The following is a 24,084-nucleotide window of genomic DNA, read 5'->3' on the forward strand; positions in this document are numbered from 1 at the left end:
GAAATATGCATTTAGAGGCTGTGGAAACAGACAGAAGAAGTGGGCAAAGGAAAGTGTCCACAAAGTCCCAATGAAGAACGAGAATCTATATGAACTGGTTACTTGCTGCTGGCTCCGACATAAAAAAAATCAGTGGTGAAAAAAAAAAAAAACAATGTGATATCAATCCGCCCTGCTCCTCACTGCAGAGCTTCCAGATTACAAATGTTGCTGTTCATACTGCAATTATTGACATGCAATGGTAAATTTTGATAACTTTATCCAGAAAACATAGCCAACACTATTGATTGAATGGGTCTTCGAGGATTTTATGTGCGCATATGTTGTTTTTTTATTGGCATGCTAAGATGGCCCAATTGACTCGCGCTAACTTAGCCACTCTGGAGCCCTGAAACTAACAAACTACACAGAATTTGTTGAAATCAACTCCACCGACTAATTAAACCCTCGCCAACTCGAAGATTATGATCATTATATGTTATTATTAGGGCTGTCAAACGATTAAAATTTTTAATCGAGTTAATCACAGCTTAAAAATTAATCGTAATTAATCGCAATTCAAACCATCTATAAAATATGCCATATTTTTCTGTAAATTATTGTTGGAATGGAAAGATAAGACACAAGACGGATATATACATTCAACATACTGTACATAAGTATTGTGTTTATTATAACAATAAATCAACAAGATGGCATTAACATTATTAACATTCTGTTAAAGTGATCCATGGATAGAAAGACTTGTAGTTCTTAAAAGATAAATGTCAGTACACGTTATAGAAATTTTATATTAAAACCCCTCTTAATGTTTTCGTTTTAATAAAATGTTTTCAAACAAAAAATAAACTAGTAGCTCGCCATTGTTGATGTCAATAATTACACAATGCTCATGGGGCTGAAACCCATAAAATCAGTCGCACCCAAGCGCCAGCAGAGGGCGACAAAAAAACAACACAACAAGCGGAAATGACACTGTCATTTTAATCTGTTTGAGCGGGGCATGTGCGTTAAATGCGTCAAATATTTTACGTGATTCATTTAAAAAATTAATTAACGCCCGTTAACGCGATAATTTTGACAGCCCTAGTTATTATTATTATTACTGATGTCAAAAATCCTGAACTTCCCCTTTAAAGACTTCACGTGATTGAACAGGCCGGCGTGATCATCGGACTTCCGCTACAAACTTGTGTGTGGTCATCTGACTGTATTGTTATGTCTGATTGGTATAATGGAGTCATGTGGTTATTGCTGCAACATCACATTTTTCGAAATTTGGAGTCACTGTGGGCATCTCTAGCAAAAATTAAAGTCAAATCTAACTTGTGGACTAAAGAGGAAAAATGTAACGACTCTTGTGTGGCCCAAAGAAGCGGAGTCAAGTCTTCACAAATCTACTCGAGTAAAGAAAGATGTGGCGTGGTAAAACTCCTCTTAAAAGAACATTTTTCTCAAAAAGTTACATCAAATGTAACAGAGTAAATGTAACACATTACTACACACCAGTGGCGGAACAAATGTGAACAGCACCCCGTCTGCTCCGATCGTTCGTGGGCCTCACAAGACGATTGTCCGGTGTGTGTGTGTGGCGGGGGCAATTAAAACACTATTTTACAGTTCGGCGCACCATCTTACCTTTCTGTTTAACCCTCCCCTCGCCCAACCACGGCAACATTACGCTCGCAAACCGGGCCCCACCTAAGTTCGGCCCCTGCTACCCACCTTTAATGACACAGCACAAAGTAATGAATACTTATGTCCTCGCACCCTGAATATTGTCCCCATTTAATACTCAATAGGCTCATTCCTCAAAATTTGCTCCTGCTGTAAAATTACCTGCGTTGTAGACCAGGAGGAGGTGTGCACCCAACTCTGTTCAGCGGTTGCCATATTTGTGCACCTGGTCCTGTGGCACAGTCTCCAAAACTTTTTTTCTCCTTTATGTACATCATCATAAAGAGGAAGTGTCTAGCTTCCTAGTGGCAATCAGCAGACAGGCTAGGATGTGCTTTCAACATTTTCTTTCCTTTTATTGGCGGTGGAAGGCAAAGACACACATTTCACTTCAGTTTTTCTCACAGAACCGACCACCCTCACAAACCCTCCTCCCAACACGCACGCAGACACAGTTGTTATCTACAAAGTACTTCCTGTTCCTTCTCAAAAGCGAGCTACATCCATCGTACGTTAGTTAGAAACAGTTATTTAAAAAAAAAAATAATAATACAAATAAAAATGTACAACATACACTTGATATATATCAATTTTGCTCTTATGTATTTTTATTTTCGTTTTTACAGAGGTAAAAATACTAAGCGTAAAAAACAAAAAGGTCTAATTCAAATACAGGGAGTCATTTTTCTTTGAATAATTTCTCAACTTAAATACGAGACAGAAAAGACGATGCGTTCAGGCACTTGTAAATTGGCTCTGAAAGGGCACACGAGACTGGACGGAGAGAAACAAACAAAACAAAACAACAACAAAAAACGCACATTTTCCAACCTGATTGTCTCTCGCCCCGATGTGTGACGCCACAAATGGGATGCTTTTTGATCCCTGCAGATGCAGCGTCCGGAGGTATAAAACACACCAAGGACGCAGAAACACAGGACGTGCAAGACAGACGCGAGGAAAAAGGACATCCTCAGCCATTCTGGACTTCAACTACAGTAAGTGACATTTCCTTGGCACCACAATCAGGACGGGAGCTTTACTTCCTGGATTTTAGTTGAGTCGGAAAAAAACAAAACAAAAAGAACACCTTAGTCCGTTTCAACGCCAAAAATGTGTTGAACTGACATTGAAACAAATATACATTTACGTCAAACCGATTCCAGCACGGATGGGATAAAATATTGCAATATCCATACGATATAAACAGAGCAATATCATATTGGTACAGTATAATTACGCTGACATCAGATATCTTTCAATACAGCGTTGATGTTGTCATCCAAGTTGCTTACGGCACATCGCCAGTATTGCTTTTAGCGTGTCGCTAAGCTAATTTTATTCAGAGTTGTTGAAAACTAAACTTTTGAACGCGCAGAAAGAGCAATCGTCATCGTATTTAGCTAATTGGTTATGTCAGTGGTTGAAAAATTTGAAAACAGGTTGTTGGGATTTCTGAGTCAGTTGTTTTGAGTAGCTGCTTCGCTAATGTGACCGCTAGCCTTGGCGATTGTATGTCGCAGTTTTTTTGTTTTTTGTTTTTTGTATAAAAAAATAATTTCAAAGTAAGTTCTGTGAGGGAAATCCTCTCTTCGGATTGTTAAGGCAAAAGGCAGCAAAAGAAAAAAAAAAACTCTTGACGCTTCATTCTGAGAATGGCAGGGTTTCCAGATTTTGGTGATTATATTTCAGGCACCTTTTGGAATTAGAATAAACAATAATTGGCGAGTGTGACTGGAGGCACCATGAGTGAACAACGAAGCCAAAACATTTTTTTCCCCCTTCGCTGGTGAATCCTTACGATGAAAAAAATCTTTGGGAGGTTTTGATTGATTGGGTGGAGATTCGTGTTTGAGGTTTAGTGTCTCAATTGGAGCAGGGATACCGGAATAGCAACGTAAAGAATATAACCAAGAGAAGAGTACAGTGTTCCCCCGCAATTATACGCAATTTTTTTGTTTCATATAAAAGTATTGCTTTGGTGCCAAGGAACTATGTTGAAGTGAGGGGAGGAGCTTGACGTTGTCAAGGTGTAACCCTGTCTAATGGAAAAGTAGTGCTTTGCTTTTGTAGCAACAATAAGTTTTTCCTGTACTTTTGAGAGGTGGGGTCATTTTTTTTTAAATACTCATTTATTGCTATTGACAGCGATAGACTGTTTGAACAGATAGGGGCTAGCAGTGAAAAAGCGCCATTGACGTCTATCGCTGTCTATGGCAGCCAGTGAGCTAACTAGTTCGTTAATTCAGCATTTTGCGGGGGAGCACGGTCCTTGTATTCGCGGGGGAACAAAGTAATCCAACATCTCTGATGCCAAAGTCAGTGTACAAAGTATAAAGTACCTGCATATGTGTTACATACAGTATATGTTCAGCTATAAAACAAAAACAGAAAATAAAAGGCCCCCTGTAAAAGAGTGCTATCTCTCACCCGGAAATGGAGCGCTAAAATGGCCGCGTGGAGAGACGAGTGTCTGCCTTTAGGGGGAGCTTATCTTCCCAGGCCTCTTAGAAAATGCACCAGTTTTCTCAAGACGTTTTTGGCTTATTTTAGTTCCGGGAGTTTTCAGCAGTTCTCCCGTCCTTCCCTGTGCTTACGTTGGATTCTGTTTGTTGATCACCCGCCTTCTCAGCTGAGGGCCTTGTGTCGTCCCCCGCAGCAACCGCACGCCAAGCCCGCCCGATGGCAGGCATTCAGTGGCGGGTATAGGCAGAGGCAGGGCGCCACCAGAGACAGGCCCAGAAGGGCCAGCCAGCGCGTACCCAGCCGCCCGCCCTCGCTGCCGTCGCAGGAGCACGGATCTGAGTAGTCCCCTTCTGGGTCGGACATGCAGTGGTAGAGCATGGTGTCCGCCAGCCACATGCAGCTTACCCGCCGGATACAGCCCCGCACGGGGTCTGGTGCATCCTGGCACCTGCCCCGCCTGTTTTCCACCACCAAGAAGGCCTCGCCGCAGTGCTCGCAGTGGGCACGCTCCAGACCGTCCTCTTTGCGGCTCTTACCCCCATTGGTTGACAGGGAGGAGCTGGGCAGGAAAGACCGAGGCTGCGAGGAGATCACGGAGAAGCCCTGGCGATAGGATCCGCCGTGGCGACCCTTGCTGGCAAAGGATCCGAGGGCCGGGTCCGAGTCTGATGGCGACAGGGCCGGCGCCAGCGGGTACGTGTAGTCGTGCTTCTGCGCCTCGGTCTTGGCGAAGTGGACATAAGATTCCGTGTCATCCATCTGTATAAACTTGTCACGCATGGTGGCGTGACGGTAGTCCTCGTAGCCTGTAAGCCAGGACCGGTCTGACGGTCGGCCCTGTAAGCGTTCGCTGACGCGGTCCCCCGACCGCTCCCAACTGCGCTCACGTGGGTTGATTCGGACAATTTCCTCATCCTCCTGGAAGGTGACGTGGGGAAGCCGGGACAAAGGCTGTGGAAAGACGCCATATTTTAACATGCTGTTTTCTGTCCAAACCCCAATTGAAACACTTTGGTTTGAAAGAAAATCCCAACCTGGTCCAGAAGGTAGTGGTCCGATAGCCGGTACGAGTCGTGAAGGTTGTGGCGATATCCCGGCATGCATTTGTGTCTCTGCGGAAGAGGCGAGGACTCGAGCGGCGGCAGGCAGCCGTCCAGCTTTTGGGAGGAGGAGTTGGATGAGCTGTCGGTGGCGTTCTGGCAGGAGGACAAACAAACACAGGATGCGTCTGAGAGTAGCGTTGTCATTGGACCCAAAATCACACACACAAAAAAAAAGTCACTGCAGTGCAATGTTGCGATTTGACAAACAAAAACAGGAAGGCATTGCTCTGATTGGGTGAAAAACAGGAAAGGAGGGCTTGTTTTTCAGTCGTAGGCTTCCTCATTTAGAAACGGGGGCAACGTTTTCAACACATATGCCTAGAAAAGTAAATGGGCTTTCACTTTTGAAGCATTATTCCACCTTCAAGGTACACAAAGTGCTCAAAGTAACTTCATTTACCTAGTGTTGGCCCAGCCTCGGTGTGTTTAATCTCTTGTTCAAAGATACTTGAAAATAGTCACTAAAGTGGAGGACGGACCCCAAAACCTTTGGGTTAGAAGATGACTACTCTACCACCTGAGAAGTTTGCTAAGTTTGGTGCTTATATTGTTACAATAAACTGGGTTCATACGGGCCCTAGAAATCCTTGAAAATACTCGGATTTTAGTTTTAGTCTAGTTTTCGTCCAGTTATAGTCAATGATTAATCAATATGTGTTCGCCTGTAAAAGTTCAAAGGTTTTAGTCCATAAATAAATAAATGTTTCCAACAATTTTGAAGAAACATTGACGGACAAGTACATATTGTCGCGTCAACAAGGACAGCGGCACGCTGGTGTGGGTTTTCCAGTGGTTTTATTTGCAGCTGGAAGTACAGAGCGCTACTACTGTAAGCCTTAACCAACGCAAACAAAACAAAAGCAACGCAAAAACAGTTTAAGAGGGTGCTTGCTATGCTAAAAGTAATGCTAACGCGAATGCTATGCTAATGCTTTGAGCTACATATCGTGTGTAATGATCACTCAAACATTGCGTAATCCCACTTGACTTGAATCCACTGCATTGACTGGTTTACATGTTTGATCTACAGTACTTTGCTTGTTCACGTCACCCGCACTCTGACAGCCTTTCTACCAAAAGGCCGTCAGGGCGCTGCTCCAAGTCAAATCTTGGCCAGACACCCCACACGTCTGGCCACGCTGCACTCAGGCGGATCGATTTCAGACAGGCACTCCGGAGGTCAGACTCAGGAGTCGCAAACGCGGAGGAAGCCTCGCTGTGTTCTAGCTGACAGGCAAGTGTACAGGGATGCAGATTTCAGGGGTCATTTCGCTGCAAGATGTGTCAGTTTAGTTATGGGATCTTTGGCACTGTACAAGTCACAACATGACTTAGCCCCACATTTTCTGGAATTTTCCCAATTGTATATACCATACACCTCATTAACTACCATAGAAGTGTATACTCATCAAATGGAATCTGAACATTCAATGCTATTGAGAAGTATTCCCGTTATTAGCATTTTTCAATGCAAAGAAGTCGCGGAGGCTACGCATTGCTTAATTGTAACATTTCAAGCTTTGAAACAGTTTTCGTGCCATACAAATGCCAGCAGATGGCAGTGCTGCACCATTTTAGATACGAGATTGAATTTGACAGTAGTGACTTTATTTCAATAAGAGCAACCCTTGTTCTACTGGTGATTACTAGAGTGAAAAAAGGCAGAATAAAAGTGCATTCCTTGGTGAAAGGAGACTCTTCATTTTAACCAAAGATAGCCAACAGCCTCATTTTTTGCCAGAATTGTCCACTGTATGCCAAACTTCATCAGATGTTGACGTTTTGCTCGCAAGTCAAAGCAAAAAAACTCAGAATTGAGTCCCACGCAAAACTGTACTAGCAGGGCTTACAGGCAATGATCTGATAAATCTATTCTTTAAAAGCAAGTTTCTCTCATTACACATCTGTTTTAGCCATGGTGCTGTCTTCACCCCTCGGAAGTTTTTCGTAAGCATGATGACATGGACAAACCGCTCACCTCTTGTGCTTTGAACCCGCCTATCTGGCAGACGGCAAGGCCTAAACTCTATGAATTATTTGCCAGATTTATATGACCCAGATCTGTTTGAGTGTGTGTGAAGCTATACCCGTTATATCCTCGCCTCGTCCCTGAGCAGCGTGCCCCACATGGACACTGCCATGCTGAGAATTCCAGCCTAACCCCACTGCCCCCTTCTTTGCTTTCTTACAAAGCCTTTGCAGAGCAGCCGGCCAAAAATAACAAAACATACCGCCTGTACTCTTGCCTGCAAGGCTGCGACTAATTCAAAACAGGATCGGGCCGCTCACCCAGTGAGCACGTTGGCGACCCCCCCCCCCCCCCCCCCCCTTGAGAAAAAAAAATACATAAAAAAAAAAATAGATCATCATGAATTATAATTTTGGATTCTCATTTCTGGACAATTCTAAGGTGGGCCCTTACTTCCTAGGACAAAACCACAGTTGACTCCCAACCCCCTCGGGTCTCATCCGCTTCCCTCCGTTACAAACAAGCCAAAATAGAGACCAAGGATGACAAGGAATCATTTAAGAGAGTATTTCTCCCCAAACCCGCGCCCCCTCCATCCCAGCGTCCCCTGATGCCTGTAAATCTGCTGCCGCATTTCGCGCCGACGGCGATTGCACGGCTGGCTAGCGGTTCTGCTAACTTTTGAAAGGGGCCATTAACAGAGGCTAAAGGGAACAGCAGATGGGACAAAAAAAAAGTCTAAAGTAACAAATTACTATAATTCGGATTACTGGGTATAAGATGCTTTTGTCTTCATCAGCGTTGCTATTTTGTTGACTGCCAGTTTGACAAGTTCTGTATTTGGCAGCAACTGACAGAGGCTACAACCAGTTTAGACGCGACTAGTCGGTAGTGTAGATGGGCCGCTGAAAAACAAGTTCAACAGAGTTTAAGAGTCACGGTTGAATAAAAGCCCTAGGTATTTGAAGTTACAAAAGAAGGCAAGCAAGTTAACTTGTCCCATATAAGACAGGTCAACTTTTCCATTCAGACTAATTCAGTAGGCTTTGTTTTTTTATTTTTTATTTTTTATTATCATTAACAGCATAGCATAATTATGTATATTTCAAACGATTTATATACTGTCTCGATAGGTTCAGTAATAAAGGCGGTTTATAGGGTTCTCAACTAATGAAAATTGTTTAGTGGGAGATTGTGTAATTTTTTTATATTTATTGACAAGAAATATTAACATGTATCAGACAAAAAACACAACATTTACCTCACTAGCCTCATGTCATCTTTCTCTTCTGAAATTCTTCATTAAGCTCATCTGAAAAATGTAGTCAGCCGTAACATGACACTGTGTAGTTTTTAATGTTAGCCTAATGCTATCAATTGTTTACTTAAATTGGTCAAGCTGACAAATTAACTAACTACCCATAAGTTATGTACATTAGCGAGTCATCAATACGATGCGAACATCTTTATAACGGGATTGAAATGAGACGTGTGGAGCATTTAGGGTTGCCACCTTTCAGAAATAGAAATAAGGGACGCCCCCCTCGCGCCCAAAGCCTTACGGGCGAAAAATAGGGGCATCCCCAAAACTCCTAAAATGCATAGAAATGTATCTATTTTTAGATGCGAAAACTGTATTGTGCACTATGTGGGCATGGCAGTTTCCTTGCAGCAGATGGTTTTGTTTTTTTCTGCAGGTTAGTGAAAACGAAGTTATGAATATCGTAATTAACATTTGTGTTGTTGGCACTGAATACGGTCTCGTGATCCATCGACAAGCCAAATTTCTTAAGGGAATGTTGCAGGAGAGCTACAATTCCAGCAGCTGACTCGTCTGCATTCTCTATGAAGTCCAGCATTTTGTTGGTGACCCCAAACTCTGGACTGAAGTACTGGACAGCAAGGGGAAACATCTTCCTGCTCAATTTATTCGAGGCATCGGTCTGTATGGAGAATGGGATGGGTGACGTTAAGATCTTGAGCACATCACCCACTGCCTTTGAACCCAGGACTTGTTTCAACAATGCCTCTTGCTTTGTTCTCCCCAAAGTCATTTTCTTCACCATTTTGGAATCACATAAAAAGCTTCTGATTGAACCTGTGTCCACAGTCAGCACTACTGTAGCTCTGGCCACGTTTTACTGTGTGGTATACCTGTGTCAATTCAGCTGCAGTAATTTAGAAGGTAGGCGTGCGATGATGTTAAATTATTGCTTTAATTTTGGTATCACTATTAATCAATCAATAGATAGTGTATATTCGCAGTAGGACTATTTATTCAGTATTTATTTGCTGTTAATCTATTAGGAATAATTCCAAATGAGGAGCATTGGTTAGCATAACAAAATAAGATGTTCTTTTTGGGTACATAAATCCATTCCATATTGATTGATAATAAATGCATGTTTCAAAAAAAAAAAAAAATCAACATTCCTGAAAATAATCAACCATAGTAGCAACTGAAATAGCCTAGCTATGCTCCTATCAATGCAAGATGTATGAAGGTAAATATAAATATAGCCTATATGTTATCCATACACAAGAGCATAATAACATACCAAATCAAGCTCAGGGGATGTTTCAGGTACAAAGAATTGTGACGAAGGCTCTTCTGGGATCTTATATTCCGTTTGTGAAGGTCCCCTGCAGCATGCTGTTTTACACCTCCGTGAGCCACTGCAAACACTTTCCTGCCTGCCTCGCAGTTCGTTTTATAATCATCATCAGTGACTATCGAGCTACAGGTTATCCTCTTCCCACTCCAGTCTATTTTTTGGAGACGTTTCCTCTTTTGAGGATGAGATGGGGTGTCCTGACTCCTGAGCGTCTGCTTTTGAAGACATCTTCGTTTTGAAAACGCGCGGGGCGGTGCATTGAGCAGAGCGAGCAAGGTAACTAGGCAACGAACCCGGAAGTGGAGCGCAGTGCTGGGCAGACAGCAGCGGGCAGGCAGATAACCATCTTGCTGTCTTTGATATCTCCTGCCCTTTTTTTTCCATTATTGTTGGCTCAGTGTTTACTCATAAGCGCAGGTATGTGTTTGTGTGTGACATACGTGCATAGGCTGGGCGCACCGCCACCCAAACCCTCCCCACCGCCGAAGCCGCGGGTCACGCGGGGTCGTCCCATGGGAAATTGTGAAATACGGAATAAACTGCGTTACTTATTGGTTCGATACGGAACACAACTTTTAATTCCCAATTACGGAACGATTACGTATTTCAAGGGACGGTGGCAAGCCTAGGAGCATTTATCATTAGAGCGGCTTGAGGCCGCAGTTAGCCAATATCCTCTGAAACTATACATCGGCCATTTTACGTTGGGGCCAATTGATAATAACATTACACAGTGTGGTCATTGAATTAGCCATAGATTGCTCGGTTGATGGTTTAGGTGCAGTACTGCTTCCGCCCCAGACCGACATGGATTTTTTTTTTCTTTTTACTCTAACATATTCGCCGTATGGCTGCGTGCACCGAACAGTAATGCCTGTACAGTGAATACAAATACCGTTACGCTCTTATCCAGGAACTTTTTTTGGGTGGGCTGGAAAGGTGTAATGGCATTTTAATGGTAAATTGTGTTAAAAGTTTGGTCACAGAATGAATTCATAAGAAGAAAAAGCTCCAAGGGAGTTTCGTTCAACAACCATTTCTAGATTTGTCAAATTGGAGCGTAGTGGAATCCCGTGACATCCCTGTGGAAGGCTCCCTTGGCCTCTTTTAGTGTTTGTGTGCGTCTCTGCGGTGGCTGTACACTCCCAGCAGAGCACCTATTAGTCTTGGCCATCGCAGACACCAGAGTCCAGAAGATGAACCCACGAGGCACTTCCTCTCGTAAATCAGCCGCCCCGCACTAAGCTGGGAAACAGCTGCAAGCTGCTCGTTCGCTCACTCGCTGCTCTCTTTTTAAGCCGCCCCTGTGGGTGGGTGGAGGGAGGGTTGGATGTTGGGGCAGTGGGGGGTTGAGGGGAGGCGGTAGGATACAGGAAGTAACCTTGTGACCCTGCCTGCTGCTCTCTGTGTCAGGTTACAGGGGAGGTGGGGGAGGGTCCCCTCCCGCTCAAGCACACAAAACTGCAAACAGCTAGAGTTTTTCCAGAGCGAAACAAAAAGAAAACACGCTTACGGTGAAGACATCGTCGTCGCCCAGTTCGCCCTCATTTTGGAGTGCTGTGGAGGACGTTGTGGAGCCTACGAAGGAAGGAAGAAAAACATTTATGACTGATAATTATACAAATGTATATTCCCTGAACATATTATATATACACAATTCCTTCAGGTTATGATTATTTCTTAAAGTTTTAACAAATTGAATTAAAACAGAAGAAATGGAAAATAACGGCAACCATGCATTTTGGTAGAGAGGTACAGTGGGGCAAATAAGTATTTAGTCAACCACCAATTGTGCAAGTTCTCCTACTTGAAAAGATTAGGGAGGCCTGTAATTGTCAACATGGGTAAACCTCAACCATGAGAGACAGAATGTGGTAAAAAAAAAAAAAAAAAAAACTGAAACTCACACTGTTTGATTTTTAAAGAATTTATTTCCAAATTACAGTGAAAAATAAGTATTTGGTCACCTAAAAACAAGATTTCTGGCTGTCAAAGAGGTCTTCTTTTAACGAGGGCTAACGAGGCTCCACTCGTTACCTGTATTAATGGCACCTGTTTTAACTCATTATCTGCATAAAATACACCTGTCCACCAGCTCAGTCAGTCATTCTTCGAACTCCACTGTGGCCAAGACCAAAGAGCAGTCGAAGGACACCAGAGACAAAATTGTAGACCTCCACCAGGCTGGGAAGACTGAATCTGCAATAGGTAAAACCCTTGGTGTAAAGAAATCAACTGTGAGGGCAATTATTAGAAAATGGAAGACATATAAGTCCACTTATAATCTCCCTAGATCTGGGAGTCCATGCAAGATCTCACCCCGTGGTGTCAAAATGATAACAAGAACGGTGAGCAAAAATCCCAGAACCACACGGGGGGACCTAGTGAATAACCTACAGAGAGCTAGGACCACAGTAACAAAGGCTACTATCAGTAATACAATGCGCCGCTAGGGACTCTAATCCTGCACTGCCAGATGTATCCCCCTGCTGAAGCCTGTACATGACCAGGCCCGTCTGTGGTTCGCTAGAGAGCATTTGGATGATCCAGAAGAGGACTGGGAGAATGTGTTATGGTCAGATAAAACCAAAAAAGAATTTTTTAGTAGAAACACAGGTTCTCGTGTTTGGAGAATACTGAATTGCATCCGAAGAACACCATACCCACTGTGAAGCATCGGGGTGGGAACATCATGCTTTGGGGCTGTTTTTCTGCAAAGGGACCAGGACGACTGATCTGTGTAAAGGAAAGAATGAATGGGGCCATGTATGGAGAGATTTTCAGTGAAAATCTCCTTCCATCAGCAAGGGCATTGAAGATGAGACGTGGCTGGGTCTTTCAGGCTGACAATGATCCCAAACACACAGCCAGGGCAACAAAGGAATGGCTTCGTAAGAAGCATTTCAAGGTCCTGGAGTGGCCTAACCAGTCTCCAGATCTCAACCCCATAGAAAATCTGTGGAGGGGGTTGAAAGTCCATGTTGCCCAACGACAGCCCCAAAACATCACTGCTCTAGAGGAGATGTGCATGGAGGAATGGGCCAAAATACCAGCAACAGTGTGTGAAAAGCTTGTGAAGAGTTACAGAAAACGTTTGACCTCCATTATTGCCAACAAAGGGTACATAACAAAGTATTGAGACGAACTTTTGGTATTGAGCAAATACTTATTTTCCACCATGATTTGCAAATAAATTCTTTAAAAATCAAACTGTGATTTTCTGGGGTTTTTTCCCCACATTCTGTCTCTCATGGTTGAGGTTTACCCATGTTGACAGGCCTCTCTAATATTTTCAAGTGGGAGAGCTTGCACAATTAGTGGTTGACTAAATACTTAATTGCCCCACTGTACCTTTAACAGTTTGTTCAAGGAATAAGCTAGTAACTCAATTGTTAACAGTATTAAGGCTGTGCCATATCATACCATCACCGATATTAGCGTGGTAGCTATGTTGCATTGTTATGACATCAGACGTTGCGGAAAACTTCTTACGCGTTTATAAATGCCCCGCTCCTGGACAGGAAACCTGCATTTGACATCATGTGTGACATCATTGTTCGTGTGGGTAACCTCTGAACCGGAAGCTTATCATTTTTTGTCGTTCTTCGATGTCTTCTCCGGACATTTCCAAGCATAAGATTTTGCAAGCTCTTTCAGTTGCAAAAAGAGAAGCAGGATTAGCCTCCATTGTTTACAATACCGTAATGCAATACAAAAAATGGCGATGGCGCGCTTTGTGACGTCACTTCCTTTGGAGCCAATTATTACACCAGCTATATTTGGCGGCGGATCCTTAGTTTATAAAATTACACAGCCCTCTACCCCGTGTAATAAAGTCTCCAGACAAGAGGTACATTACTGTGGCCGACATGCCGTATAGGCTAATAAATTGAACGTTTGAAGGCATTATCTGTCCTACTGTAGACTAACGTGGTCCGAAAAATAAAAGTATATAGTTACTTCATGCTCATCCCTTATTTTGGTTACCAGTTGGAAACTAATGCCCCACGCAAAATTTCAGCTGGATCTGATGATTTTTAGGAGTAGCACACAAGCCCAGACATTTTTACATACATTTAGTCATCTCGGCTTCCTATTGTTGTATAGACACAAGAGTACCAAGGCTTGCATTACTCCATTAACTATTAAAAACTCACCTAATTCATCAGGAAATCCAATTACTAATGAAACAATGTCCTCAGCCATTATAGAGGTTTATTTTATCCAGAACATGACTACTTTCTAGCTTTTGCGGTCACAATAACAATGGCTGGCACACAGTCTACAGATGAAATTTTTCCAATTGGATTTAGTGAACCCATCAAATCTGGGTGCAAACTTCCATCAAAACTTAAGGTTCTAAAGCTTTCACCACAATGAACTAAAGAAAACCCTGAGGGAATATGCGTCAGTAGCTGTGGAAGCAACTGCTCCTTTTCGGGCAAAAGCTCGCATTCCAACGTAAGCGAAACAACACCAAATTGATAAGAAGCTGCTTGATCTTGTCTTTCTCTCTTGTAAGGCCAGCAAGTGAAGTGCGCTTTCTACGACCTGGCGCCCTGCAGCAGGCCAGATGGATGGCGAGGCTTCTCTAAGATCTGGATGCTTGTGGACCAGTTTTGCTTAACCAACACAGAAGAGCGGGGTCTCCGTGACGTGTGTGTTTTTGGTGTTCAAATCTATATCCCTGCCTGGATGGGAGCAAGTGTTGCTGTTGTTGCTCCCAACGTTGATCTACACCATCTCATGCAGTTGCTGTCTTTTGAAACCTACAACAATGCTATGTCCGAGGCTACAACTGCAAAATTTCAGCAGCATCTTTGGTACCTATCTGAAACTTTGGTTGCCTCATCCCTGTTTGATGATGGTGTCTCCAATCAAGAGAAGGAAGCGATTGTTACCGCAATGACCCCACTTTCACGTTATAAAAACAGATGACTGAAAGCTACTGTCACTCTTACACAAGTTGAGAACATCCATGAATATGCTGGACCTGGCACAAAGTTGTTTTTTGAAATTCTTGGACTGGACTTTCCTGAATGAATGGCAGAATCAAACATCATATACAGCAACTACTGAGGTCGTGAAGGGGCTTGCAGTCATCAATGATCATGGCGTCCATGGAGTTGCTCTGATTCAAAACTTCAATCGTCACTTGACAGAGAATGAGGAACAGCTAAAATTACTATTGCAAGTGATAGAAGCACACCGGAAATATTTTCCAACTGCTAACACGTCTAATTATGTAAACTAGTCATTGTCATGAAATTAACCTGAGTACAACAATATTGTTAGTTTTCATTTCCACCGTTTTTGTATGTAACCAACCAAACAAAAACGATAAGAAATGTCTACTTTTTTGGTATCTGCTTCATAGTGATGTGGATCACATTTTTAGCGGGTGAGTTTAAGAAAATCTGGGGAAAAAAACTTTGCGATAAAGCTCTGGACCACACTAGCGTAGACGTAGCCTGAGAACCAGAGAATCAGTACAAACTTTCAAAGTTGCGTGCGAACCTGGACAAAGGGCTTACATTTAAAAAAAAAAAAAAAAAAAAGTGTTGAAACTTTAGCACATATTCATGTTATGTATTGCTTATAAAGGTCAGGTAAGGTAAACTCTTCTGCTTAAAAATTAAGGGAGTGAGAATGCAAATGCGAGTTTCCACTAGCTTTTTATTGTCAACTTGCCTGCAGTCTCAGTTCTTACTCAACTGATCATATGCTGACCAGCACGTCTGGTACCAAAACAGTAGCTCGTTCAAAGTCACTTAAATTACCTTTCTTCCCAATTCTGATGCTCAGTTTGAACAGCAGCAGACAGTGTTGACCAGGTCCAAACTTATTGCCATGTGATTGGCTGATTAGAAATGTGCGTTCTCGAGCAAATGGATAGGTATGCCTGATAAAGTGTGTAAGTATATAGTGGTATCTCTACAAAGGGAATTATCAGGTTACGACACGCCTCAATGGGAAAATACTACCTTGTTACCAAAGAAAATTCAGGATACGAAAGGCAAAAATAAAGTATGGGCTAGCATCTTCCTGGCATGCAATTGGCTAAGAGAGACTTCTTGTATGTGTAAGTGTGTGTCTTCATTCGCCACTCCGGCCATGAGGTGTTCCGACAGCTTTACTTGATTGTATTTCATGTTTATTGTATGTGTACTTCATGTTTATTGTGAAATTATCTCCCGTAATTTTAACATGTACAGTATTTGTCACACGTTTTGATGCATTTTTATGCTTTATAAAAAATTTTTGTCTACATTTTGGGGGGCTTGGAACAGATTAGGACATTTACATGGAAAACGCGTCTCTTCTTACGGAATTTTCAGTTTATGAGACTACTTCCAGAACCAATTAATCTTGTAAGTAAAGATACCACTGTATAAGTATATGAGGTATTATTCATATATGCCGTACAGTAGGAAGGTTCCTGTGTGCATTAATAGAAGTTTCTTTGAAGTATGCCATTTTGTTTTTGAAATTTCACCGACCTGTCAAATCAATTGCGACCGTTCAGTTCAATTTCTAAATGTCTCGTCAGCCTGGAGACAGGTTAAACACACCAAAAATACGCGTATGCCCTCTACAAGTTAATTTGGAACCTTCAAGCAACAATAAGTCCGCAATAAATTAATTAATCAGCGCAGAGACAAAAATCATAATAATAATAATAATTATAAGACTACAAGGATAGGGGACTATTCATCCCGAAAATAATATCAACCAAACTTTATTCTGATCTATTTATAAATAACAGAGGAGTAGCATTACTAAGTCGTCAAACAAATAATAAACAGAAAAACAAGCCATTTTCATCCTTCTGCTGTGAATTGGAATGAGTTTATCACGTAGACATCCAATCCTTTTCAACTGGGAGAATGGATTGAACGTCTGTGGCCACAAGCTGCAGCCAATGCCAGGCACTGAGTTATTTTGGGGGCATTTCATGTCATTTCCCGTTGATTTTCGGTCACTTCCTTCTCTTTTTGGGGCATTTACGGTTCACTTCCTGTTGATTTTGGGGTACTGGAAAGGAAGTGCATCGAGAATGTCCCCAAATGAAAAGAAAGTGACAAAATCAACAGGAAGTAACCTGCAAAACCCCAAAATGATCAGGAAGTGAACTGTAACTGCCCACAGTGTCTATAAATGCTCTGGGTTCAGTGCCATTGATGGCGCTAGATGTCCAATTCAGTAAAAATTAATTGGCTGTCAAGCGCCGTAAATGGCAGCCAGTGAGCTAACATGGGTACTATTATAATGGAAGATTTTAGTAGCAACCTTTTGGTTTGTTTTTGTTGGGGGTGGTGGCGGTGGTGGTGGTGTGTGTGAGTGGGGGGGGGCACACCTTTTTAAAATATGTTGATTCCTGGTGGGAGCATATCGATAACCTTTTGGGCTACAAAGTATTGCGATATATAAATCACCTTTTCGATATATTGTCATGCCCCTAGTCCTCAGCAAGAAAAACAAGAACAAGAGAAACAAAACAGCAAGTGGGACCTGGAGCCCTCCCTCTAGAGAGACAAAAAGTAACATGCATATCCAGCAGCACTTGTCCCCACAGTGTCCCTTTAAAGTCAGTTTAGTAACCACACTATTGGGACAATAGTATAGGGACATTCCAAAAGTTGCAGAAAAGCTCACAAGACTCTCCTGGGAAGACTTTGCGCACTGGGAACAGAAAAGGGCTTTTCCCCAATTGGTTCCCACAAAGTATTCATCCAGTGTCCAAAATATCAGAAAAGCCCAAGGAGTCAACATATTCACACTTAATATAATTGCCTTTTGTTTTGCTGTAGTTTAGATATACGGTGGTGTTTTGGAGCAGATGTTGAATACTCAGAAAAATATTTGATGCTTTGGGAAGCATTCTGATTGTGGTCTGAAGATATCTAATTCATGCTTACAGCCCTAGGTCAAAGATCCATGTTTTAAAAAAAAACAGTATGTTCATTGGTAAACAATTGTGCCTTATTTACTGTCAGTTTTGACAGTCAGGTGACATAACCTGTAAAGGTGCAACACACCTTCTGCCAGGTCCTCGATGGCCTTCCGCACGCCCCTGTCGAAGGCTCTGGCATCAGCCGGACTCTGGAAGGACAGGCCACACCTACGGTCCTCCACCTTCCAGTGGTGAAAAGTGGGTGTGGCGATGGTATATACCAAGTCCTTCCTCAGCGGACAGTCCATGATCACCTTCCAAACAAATATGTCACTCAAGACTTTTCAAATAGGGGAAAGTTTCCATAGGAATATTTTCCGTATCGTGCAGCTTCATGGACATTCTATCGAAAACCTTCCCTTACCTGTTTGTCTCTTAGCCGCTCGCCCCGGATAAGGAACTGTGAGTTGCCAGAGAGTGGCAGTGGGGGTAGTTCAGGTGGTCGCAGGCGGCACACTCCGACCCTGCTGAGTGCACCCCCGTCCTGGGCCAGCCAGCCTCCGCTCGAGTCGTCCCGCGTCATCACCACCGCTTTTACACGCACGATGTAGCTGTCACTAAAACATGAAAGGGAAATGGTTAAGACCTCCTGCACAAATGATCAGCTATCATGACATTTTCTCTTGCAGCGAACCCAGTGTATCAAAACGGTAAAAGGAAACATTTTCACTACTGGAAAACCATGTAAAGTCCCCGGGTTACGATGTCCTCGACCTACAACGCTTCGACTTTACGATGCCCGTGCCTCGTCCGCCATTTAGTCCACCGCACCAGTGTTTTCGCTTAGCCGGTGCTTTGTGCTTGTCTGTTTTTGCGCCGGGTGTACCTTTGCCTATTTTACCATCCTTTTTTTTTTCATATTATGACCCCAAAGAAGAGAGCTGGGCCTTTGCAATTACCATCAAAACTAAGCTTATCATAAAACGATCTGAAGGAGAGCCCACGAAAAACATTGGTAAAGATATGTTGCGTACAGACAAAAAGTGCACATGAGTAATCATTTTAAAAAGGTGTCGCTGTTTGGCTAAAAAAAGAAAAAGTAACCAACAGGTTGCTACCAAAATCTTCCACTAAAAGCGAGCTCATTGGCTGCTGTTGACGTCCAATCCATTTTGACTGGGAGGGTCAAAGATGGATTGGATGTATAGCGCCATCAATGGCACTAAAACAGAGCATTCACCGCCAATTTTCCCAGTTTTGGGGGCATTGATAGGTAATTTCATGTTTATTTTAGGGCAATTTTAGGTCGCTTACTGTTGATTTAAGACACTTCGTTGTCAATTGGGGACATCCGCAGTTGAATTTGGGTTACTGAACACGTAAATGCCCCCAAATCAACTGGAAATGAATCAGAAATGCCCCAAAATCAACAGGAAGTGACCAACAATCAATATATTGTAGAATGATTTCTTGACCCATGTATCAATAATTGTTCTATTTCCATATCGTGATATAATCTGTATTATTAGCTACCAAGAGGTGCCCACCTCTACTCACGCTCTTCCTTCTCTCTCTCCAGTCAGTCTCGTGGTGGGTTTAGGGATCGCATTTTAAACACTCCACACATAAACATTAGAACCTGAAGAAAAAATGTGACCCAATTCGTTACAGTATTTTAGTTTTTTTATACAAAGTATTTTGACGTAAATTTCATCTTTAAAGATGAAATCCGACTTCCATGTTAATTCAGGTTGCGTCACCAGCGGAGGAACTCGTGTTATGTTTCTGTGAACCACAACAGTAACCAACAGTTGTTCATTTTTTATCCCAGCGATGGTCCACACACATCTAGAACACAATATTTAAGAAGGTGAAGAAACAAAATTGAAATCCAAAGTTGTGAATGCTCCAAAAGCAGCTAAATTTAGAGTTTCAACTCAGTAACTATTTTGTTTTTCTTTCAAATCCATAATTACCAAACGTGTGACAGTATTGTTTTTTCAAAGCGCACTACTCACATTTAAAATTTGACTATATTTTTTTCATCTGATTGTATTAATTTATTCAAAACAGTAATTCAAATGATTTTGTGGTAATTTTTATGGCTACAATCAGTCCTTTAATGTGAATGTTAGAATTTTTTTTTAGGCATGTCCCAATCACATGTTTTTGCACCTGAGTCCGAGTCAACTGATTTTGAGAATCTGCCGATACAGTCCTAATCCGATCAAACCCCCACCCCCTCAATTTTTTTTTTTTTTTTTTTAATTTGAACAAAAGTTCCAAACGTTACAGTACTGAACTGTTTACAGAGCTGTTTCTTCCTTTTTCCATCAGTGTTGGAGAGTATAAAACGTGTATTTTTTTTCCCTTTTGACCAGGCTATTGTATTTCTGGTCTGGATTATTTTGTTATTTTTTTTTAGCCCCTAAAGATAAAAAAATAAAAACACATAAGTGTACAGCCCAAAACAGTGTTTCCCTAAGTACTGCCCGACAGCCAGCTAACATTGAATGTCCTCCAATAAAACACAAGGTTTGTCTTTTCTTAAATACGAAGTAATTTTTTCATCTTTGTGAAACTAACAAAGAAACATGCATGCTTTTAACACAACTGCACAATACACGCCAGTATGCAAATACCATGTAGACACCACACTTCACTTGAGCTACATGTGCTGATTACTGGTTTCAAGGTATAGCATGGTATGAAAACGTCAAGGTTTCAAACCCCCCAAAAATTTACGTCATACCGTCGCTAAGGTATTAGCTATTTTTTTATGTCCCAAAAATGCATGGAGAAATATCTCGCTTGAAGTTGTAAGGCTTAACCCTCCCCACCGGTTGTTGCTCAGTGTCAGTGAGTCAGCTGTGCTACACGATGGCTGGAGAAGGTGAAACTTCTGAACGTGTTAAAACAAAATCGCTCGTATCGGAATAATTCGCCTACAGAAAAGTTACAGACGACTGCGGCTTAGAGAAGGAGGGCTAACCGACATGTAAAACATGTTTGCAGAGAGTGGCTGCCGGGGAGGCAATACCGCCAGTATGATTTTGCATTTATATAAAATTAAAGTTTAATAAGCACTGTCATTAACGTTTCCCACCAGCTGCGAGCGTTAAATCCAGCGTGTTTAGTGTTTCTAGTGGTGGTAAATCATGTGTTTTTTTTTCTCCCTGGCTGTGTCAACTGTCTGTGTTGAGAAAGAGTGTGTGTGTATATAATGTAAACATGATACGAGTCATACACACATGCTTTTTATGGAAAATAATTCAATTATTTTTGTTTTGATGGTAATAATATTGAGCCATGGCTGTGGGTTTAGGCTCACCTAAAGGACTGCATTATTTTGAATATTTTTTTGTTGAACGTTATACTTATGTTCAAATTTGCTAATGTTTTGAAAAATAAAAATCCTGTTCAATGGATATTTTTTTAATATATATTTTATCATACTGTCAGAATATCATACCGGCACATGCCTAGTATGCCTATAAGTATAAGTTAGCTTCCATACAGTAGGACTTATTAACAAATTTCGTTCATTTACAGTAGCTTTTCCCGATAAACACACATATATTGTATATTAACAGGTTGGTATAGATGTAAAATACTTAAAGTTTCCAAGGCTGAAGGGTAACATAAAGCACTCAACGGCATAAATGCAGGGAGACAGGCTGTGTACTGTGCAAGTGAATGCGCCTGTGTTTCAAACTGTCACATGATGGATGCAATGATTATTATGACCACAAGGTGGCAATAGCTAACTGTAAAATTTCAACTCGTTCTTAACATTAGAGACTAGCCAGCACAATACAGGTATAGTCCCCGGTTTACGAACGAGTTCCGTTCCAGTGCTGGCGATGTAACCCGGATTTCCACGTAAAATTTTTTTTAAACTTTTCAAAAACATGTAATATACATCACTGCACTGTCCTCGCCAACACGTTGGAACGAAGTCCTAGCTAGACAGTGAGCTTAGCTCCGAAATGATGTCAGACATCTGTGTGGTTTGCTGACTTTATTCAGCTTCTCATGACATGAACACTTGCAGAATTAAACTTATTCAAATGTACGTTTAAAAGTTGCTGCTGATACAGCAATAACAAACGACTAGCATGTATCGGTTAATGTCAGTACTTCATCAAAACAATCACATAAACTCATCCCAAGTATTCGACCACAATTGAAAACACACAATAAACAGTACAAAAGGGGTTATATACAGCCATCGCCTCTGGATGCTTCACAAGCAACAAATGTGTGCGCAGGCTGTCACCACTGTCACTCAGCTACTCTGTTTGTGGGGCAGGTGAGTCATACATGCTCTCGCTTACTGTTCTACGCTTCCTGCGCCAAAATAAAAGCATGTATCACAAAAGTCAACATTAAAAAAAAAAAAAAAAAAAAAAAGGACGAGACACCGGCGTCGTAGAGTTGTAATCGCATAACTCCTGTCCATCGTAACCCAGGGGACTACCTGTAGGTTTTTTTTTTTTTTTTTTTTTAAACCCAATCTACAGTGGGGAAAATAAGTATTTAGTCAACCACCAATTTTGCAAGTTCTTCTACTTGAAACGATTAGAGAGGCCTGTAATTGTCAACATGGGTAAACCTCAACCACCAGAGACAGAATGTGAAAAAAACAGAAAATCACATTGTTTGATTTTTAAAGATTTCATTTCCAAATTAGAGTGGAAAACAAGTATTTGGTCACCTACAAGCAAGCAAGATTTCAGGCTATCAAAGAGGTTTAACTTCTTCTAACGAGGCTCCACTTGTTACCTGTATTAATGGCACCTGTTTTAACTCATTATCGGTATAAAAGACACCTGTCCACAAACTCAGTCAGTCACACTCCAAACTCCACTACGGCCAAGACCAAAGAGCTGTCGAAGGACACCAGAGACAAAATTGTAGACCTGCACCAGGCTGGGAAGATTGAATCTGCAGTAGGTAAAACGCTTGGTGTAAAGAAATCAACTGTGGGAGCAATTACTAGAAAATGGAAGACATACAAGAACACTGATAATCTCCCTCGATCTGGGGCTCCATGCAAGATCTCACCCTGTGGCGTCAAAATGATAACAAGAACGGTGAGAAAAAATCCCAGAACCACACGGGGCGACCTAGTGAATGACCTACAGAGAGCTGGGACCACAGTAACAAAGGCTACTAACAGTAACACATTGCGCCGCCAGGGACTCAAATCTTGCACTGCCAGACGTGTCCCTCTGTTGAAGCCAGTACACGTCCAGGCCCGTCTGCAGTTCGCTAGAGAGCATTTGGATGATCCAGAAGAGGACTGGGAGACCGGTCAGATGAAACCAAAATTGGTAGAAATTGGTAGAAACACAGGTTTTTGTGTTTGGAGGAGAAAGAATACTGAATTGCATCCGAAGAACACCATACCCACTGTGAAGCATGGGGGAAAATCTGTGGAGGGAGTTGAAAGTCAGTGTTGCCAAACGACAGCCCCAAAACACCACCGCTCTAGAGGAGATCTGCATGGAGGAATGGGCCAAAATACCAGCAACAGTGCGTGAAAAGTTTGTGAAGAGTTACAGAAAACGTTTGGCCTCCGTTATTGCCAACAAAGTATTGAGATGAACTTTTGGTATTGACCAAATACTTATTTTCCACCATGATTAAAATTAAATTTTAAATTCTTTAAAAGTGAAACAATGTGATTTTCAGTTTTTTTTCTTTCCACATTTTGTCTCTCATGGTTGAGGTTTACCCATGTTGACAATTACAGGCCTCTCTAATATTTTCAAGTAGGAGAACTTGCACAATTAGTGATTGACTAAATACTTATTTGCCCCACTGTATTTCGCCCGATTTCCGATCATATGATCAGATTGGGGTCATCCGAATTTTTTTTTCTGTCATGTGAGATTTTGGCCTTAATACGCCACCATGTCCTTATCTGTAATGTGCTTTACATTAAAAATGACAACTATCACAATTCTTTTCACTGTTTTTGAAGATGGTAATTTTCAAATAATAGAAGACATTAATAAGTTATATTTGCCATGCTATCAACACATCTCTGAACCTTATATCTTTTTGTTATTTATTTAGCTGTTGTCATTCTCTTAAGCCAAAGTGTTCTTCCTTACAAATTATTTTGGAAATACCCCTTTGCAATTAGGTTCTCTTCTTCAATGTTAAACCTAATAGTTACACAAAAATGAAAACGGGGAGGAGGAAGAAACAAAAATCCTTTTCTGATGTAGAGCCTCCCCTTCATGCTGGCCACAATCTCATCTAACACCTTATTTAACAGTTGGACTGTTTCTTTAACCAATCGGTTTCCCGATCAGTCCTCTCAGGGGCAATCAATGATGTCCTTTGTAT

General features: G+C 41.8%; 1 protein-coding gene across 3 annotated transcripts in view; it reads right to left on the bottom strand.

Annotated features, from left to right (window-relative positions):
• Positions 1-1,910: 1,910 nt before the first annotated feature.
• LOC130922969 (sprouty-related, EVH1 domain-containing protein 2-like) overlaps positions 1,911-24,084 on the bottom strand; it is a 59,455-nt gene continuing 37,281 nt past the window's right edge. The window contains exons 2-6 of one of the 3 annotated variants that reach the window (XM_057848294.1): positions 18,149-18,341; positions 17,870-18,038; positions 11,344-11,408; positions 5,178-5,339; positions 1,911-5,094 (exon numbers count right to left, since the gene is read on the bottom strand). In XM_057848294.1, the coding sequence (XP_057704277.1) occupies positions 4,306-5,094; positions 5,178-5,339; positions 11,344-11,408; positions 17,870-18,038; positions 18,149-18,341 (1,378 nt within the window). In that variant the 3' untranslated portion in view covers positions 1,911-4,305. The remainder of the gene's footprint in view (positions 5,095-5,177; positions 5,340-11,343; positions 11,409-17,869; positions 18,039-18,148; positions 18,342-24,084) is intronic. The other 2 variants (XM_057848296.1, XM_057848295.1) reach the window with 2 other exon arrangements.

Source organism: Corythoichthys intestinalis, chromosome 10 (genome assembly GCF_030265065.1).
Source record: "Corythoichthys intestinalis isolate RoL2023-P3 chromosome 10, ASM3026506v1, whole genome shotgun sequence".
NCBI classification, from domain to species: Eukaryota; Metazoa; Chordata; class Actinopteri; order Syngnathiformes; family Syngnathidae; genus Corythoichthys; species Corythoichthys intestinalis.